This window comes from Haliotis rufescens, unplaced genomic scaffold, assembly GCF_023055435.1.
Source record: "Haliotis rufescens isolate VD_foot unplaced genomic scaffold, xgHalRufe1.0.p SCAF_9, whole genome shotgun sequence".
In the NCBI taxonomy this organism is placed as follows: domain Eukaryota; kingdom Metazoa; phylum Mollusca; class Gastropoda; order Lepetellida; family Haliotidae; genus Haliotis; species Haliotis rufescens.
Window position 1 is genome coordinate 20,174,234 of NW_025964383.1, and position 3,235 is coordinate 20,177,468.

The 3,235-nt window shown below is 42.6% G+C and overlaps 1 protein-coding gene across 1 annotated transcript; it reads left to right on the forward strand.

The window, feature by feature from the left end:
* Positions 1–346: 346 nt before the first annotated feature.
* On the forward strand, positions 347–2,989 carry LOC125377331. Its single transcript, XM_048390362.1, has 3 exons — positions 347–1,022; positions 1,284–1,525; positions 2,936–2,989. The coding sequence occupies exons 1-3, from the start codon at positions 347–349 to the stop codon at positions 2,987–2,989; spliced, it is 972 nt and encodes a 323-aa protein (XP_048246319.1).
* Positions 2,990–3,235: the final 246 nt, after the last annotated feature.

Consider the following 3,235-nt stretch of genomic DNA (forward strand, 5'->3'; position numbering starts at 1 on the left):
GCACACTTTTGGTATTTAAAAATAAATCTATTCCACCTGTCTATATCATATCTATCAATGTATAAAACTTGCTTAGAGCCCTATGCCCAGAAGGCGGTGGCTCATGGGCCAATCTGGTGATGCTGACCTCCGAATTCTGTACTTCTCCAATTGATTGTCAAGGGCCGAACCAGCCTGACCTTTAATTTGGTAGAATGCTATAGCTCTTCGTGTCAAATTTGCTGGAGTATACCACCCTTTTATCCCCGGTCTTTGCAGTTTGGAGATCCGCTGCAGCATAAGACTGTCCTTGTAGACACTCCATGGTGGGTAGGGAAAAGGGGTGCTGAATTATTTTCCTTTCGACATGGCTTCCCATCACCCTGGTTCAAAAAGACGACATATAGAGACTGTTGAAAATACTACGCCCACTCGATCCGATTATTGGCCACGTTTCTTGGTTATAGAAGCTTTAGACAAAGAACCAATCAAACTGAATCCATTTGCTATCTCCAAAGGTATCATTGGTATCTGCGGAGAGGTTACAAATGTCACAAAGCTTCGTTCTGGCTCTCTCCTTGTAGAATGTGCACGGAGACAACAATCTATCAATCTTCTCGATTTAAATGAGTTTGTCAATATCAAAGTTGTTGTCTCAGTGCACAAAACACTGAACTCGTGTAAGGGCATTGTCCGTGACAGAGCTCGCTGCCTGTCCGACATGTCCGAAGACGATATAGCCAAGGAACTTGACCAACAGTCCGTCACAGCTGTCAAACGATTCACTGTAAAGAGGGATGGTGTGGTCCAACTGACCAACACCTACCTCTTCACTTTCGCCCGAACTACTATCCCTGAATCTATCAAAGCTGGTTATTGTAACATCGGAGTGGAGGTGTATATCCCAAATCCACTCCGGTGCTACACCTGCCAAGCGTTTGGACATGGATCCAAGTCCTGCCATGCCTCCGCTGTTTGTTACCGCTGCGGAGACAAACACGAGGCCACTGACTGCAGGAAGGATGTGAAGTGTGCAAACTGCGGTGGGAACCATATGGCTTCTGCAAAATCCTGTCCTGTGTGGAAACGCGAGTCCCAAATTATTAAAGTCAAGACAGAACAAAATGTCTCGTACCACGAAGCTAAGAAGAGGGTTGTGGGTCTTCCCTCAACCACTTCCACTCTCTCTTACTCTGCTGCTGTCTCCCATCCTCCTGTCACTACTGCCTCTATCGACTGCCAGACTGATCTCACATGGGTCAAGTCTGTTCAGCCACTTCCGACTGCTTCACTCCATAAACCAGCTGTGACACCCTCGTCTGTGACTCCTCCCAAAAACAAAACTGTAAAAAATGTTGAGTCTCAGACTCCTAAACCAACACATGAACCCGAAACAGAACCAGAACCAGAAATTACCAAACTTACAAACAGGGAAAAGAAATTATTGAAAAAGAAGCAGCAAAAACAGCTGCAAACACCAAAGGCCACCTCTCCTTCAGAGGTCCCAGTAGAGGTCCATAACTCCTTTGGTCCTCTGGACATGGAGGTAACTCCATCTCCACATGATGCCGATAGGAGTACTACAAAGTCTTCCTCACGTTCGCGTGACATTTCTCCTGTGGAAGCCCCATCATGAATCCACAACACATTGTACAATGGAATTGCAGAGGTCTTAGGAAGAATTTTAATGAAATTCAACTTTTGATCCAAGATTTTAAACCGTCAGCTTTTTGTCTCCAAGAAACATATCTGAAACACACAGATTTATTTGATATCCGTCAGTACAGTTCCTACCACTCGTTTTCCCCTCCTGGTGATAAAGCTACAGGAGGTTCTTCTATCCTGGTGAAGCAGAGCATAATCCATAGCCCTGTTCCACTCAACACTACTCTTCAAGCTGTTGCTGTCCGTGTTACTTTGAACATAGTGTTTACACTCTGTTCACTGTATCTTCCACCTTCCTCAACTATCCGTCAATCAGATCTTCAGACTTTGTACGATCAGCTCCCGAAGCCCTGTATCATCATGGGCGATTTAAACGGTCATAATCCCCTATGGGGGAGTACTGACATAAATATTAAGGGAAAAGTCCTTGAAGATTTTATCTCAAACAATGATTTATGTATCTTCAATGATGGTAATACCACATATCTTCATCCTGCCACTGGCACATACTCTGCCCTTGACCTTTCACTGACAGATTCAAACATTTTAAATGAATTCGAATGGTCGGTCCATGATGACCTTTGTGGAAGTGACCATTTTCCAACAATACTTACAACTATAAATCCGTCTGACGAACCACCTTCAACAAGGTGGAACTTTACAAGGGCCGATTGGTCTTTATTCCAAACACTATGTTCTGAAAAACTAAAACCCGAAAGTTTCAGGAATGTTCCTGATCCTATACAACTTTTTTCAGATATATTGAATGCTATTGGAGACGAAAGCATTCCTAAGTCCTCTGCAAACCCTCATATACGTAAACCATGGTTCGATAATAATTGTAAACAAGCTAGAAAAAATAGGAAGAAAGCTGAAAAATATTTCCGACGACATCCAACTGTCCACAATTTGAATAATGTTAAAATCACAGGCGCTAAAGCGAGACGTACCTTTAAACAGAATAAACGTGAATCCTGGAGGAACTATGTTTCAAAAATTAATTCCCGCACACCTATGTCCAAGGTGTGGAACATGGTTCAAAAGATTAAGGGCAAAGGATCTAAATCTGGAGTTCACCATCTTAAAGATGGTAATACCCTTTTAACTACTAAATCCGAAATTGCCAACAAACTTGGTGACACTTTGGCAAATCATTCCTCATCATCAAACTATAATCCTCAATTTCAGAGGTTTCAAAAACAGCAGGAAATGAAAAAAGTCAATTTTAACTCTGATAATGGTGAGGACTATAATGAAACATTTTCACTCCATGAATTATATACTGCCCTAGGGCAATCTCATGACACTGCAGCAGGAGCCGACAACATCCACTATCAGCTCCTGAAACACTTGCCCGATTCATGTTTGGAAACGTTACTTAGTATATTTGATGAAATATGGACAACCGGAAATTTCCCTTCTTCGTGGCACAATGCTATTATTATTCCTATTCCAAAGCCAGGACGGGATCATACAGATCCATCCAACTACCGTCCAATATCATTAACTAGCTGTGTTTGTAAAACCATGGAGCGCATGGTCAACAATCGATTAGTCTGGTACCTGGAGACCAATAACCTCCTGAGTGACA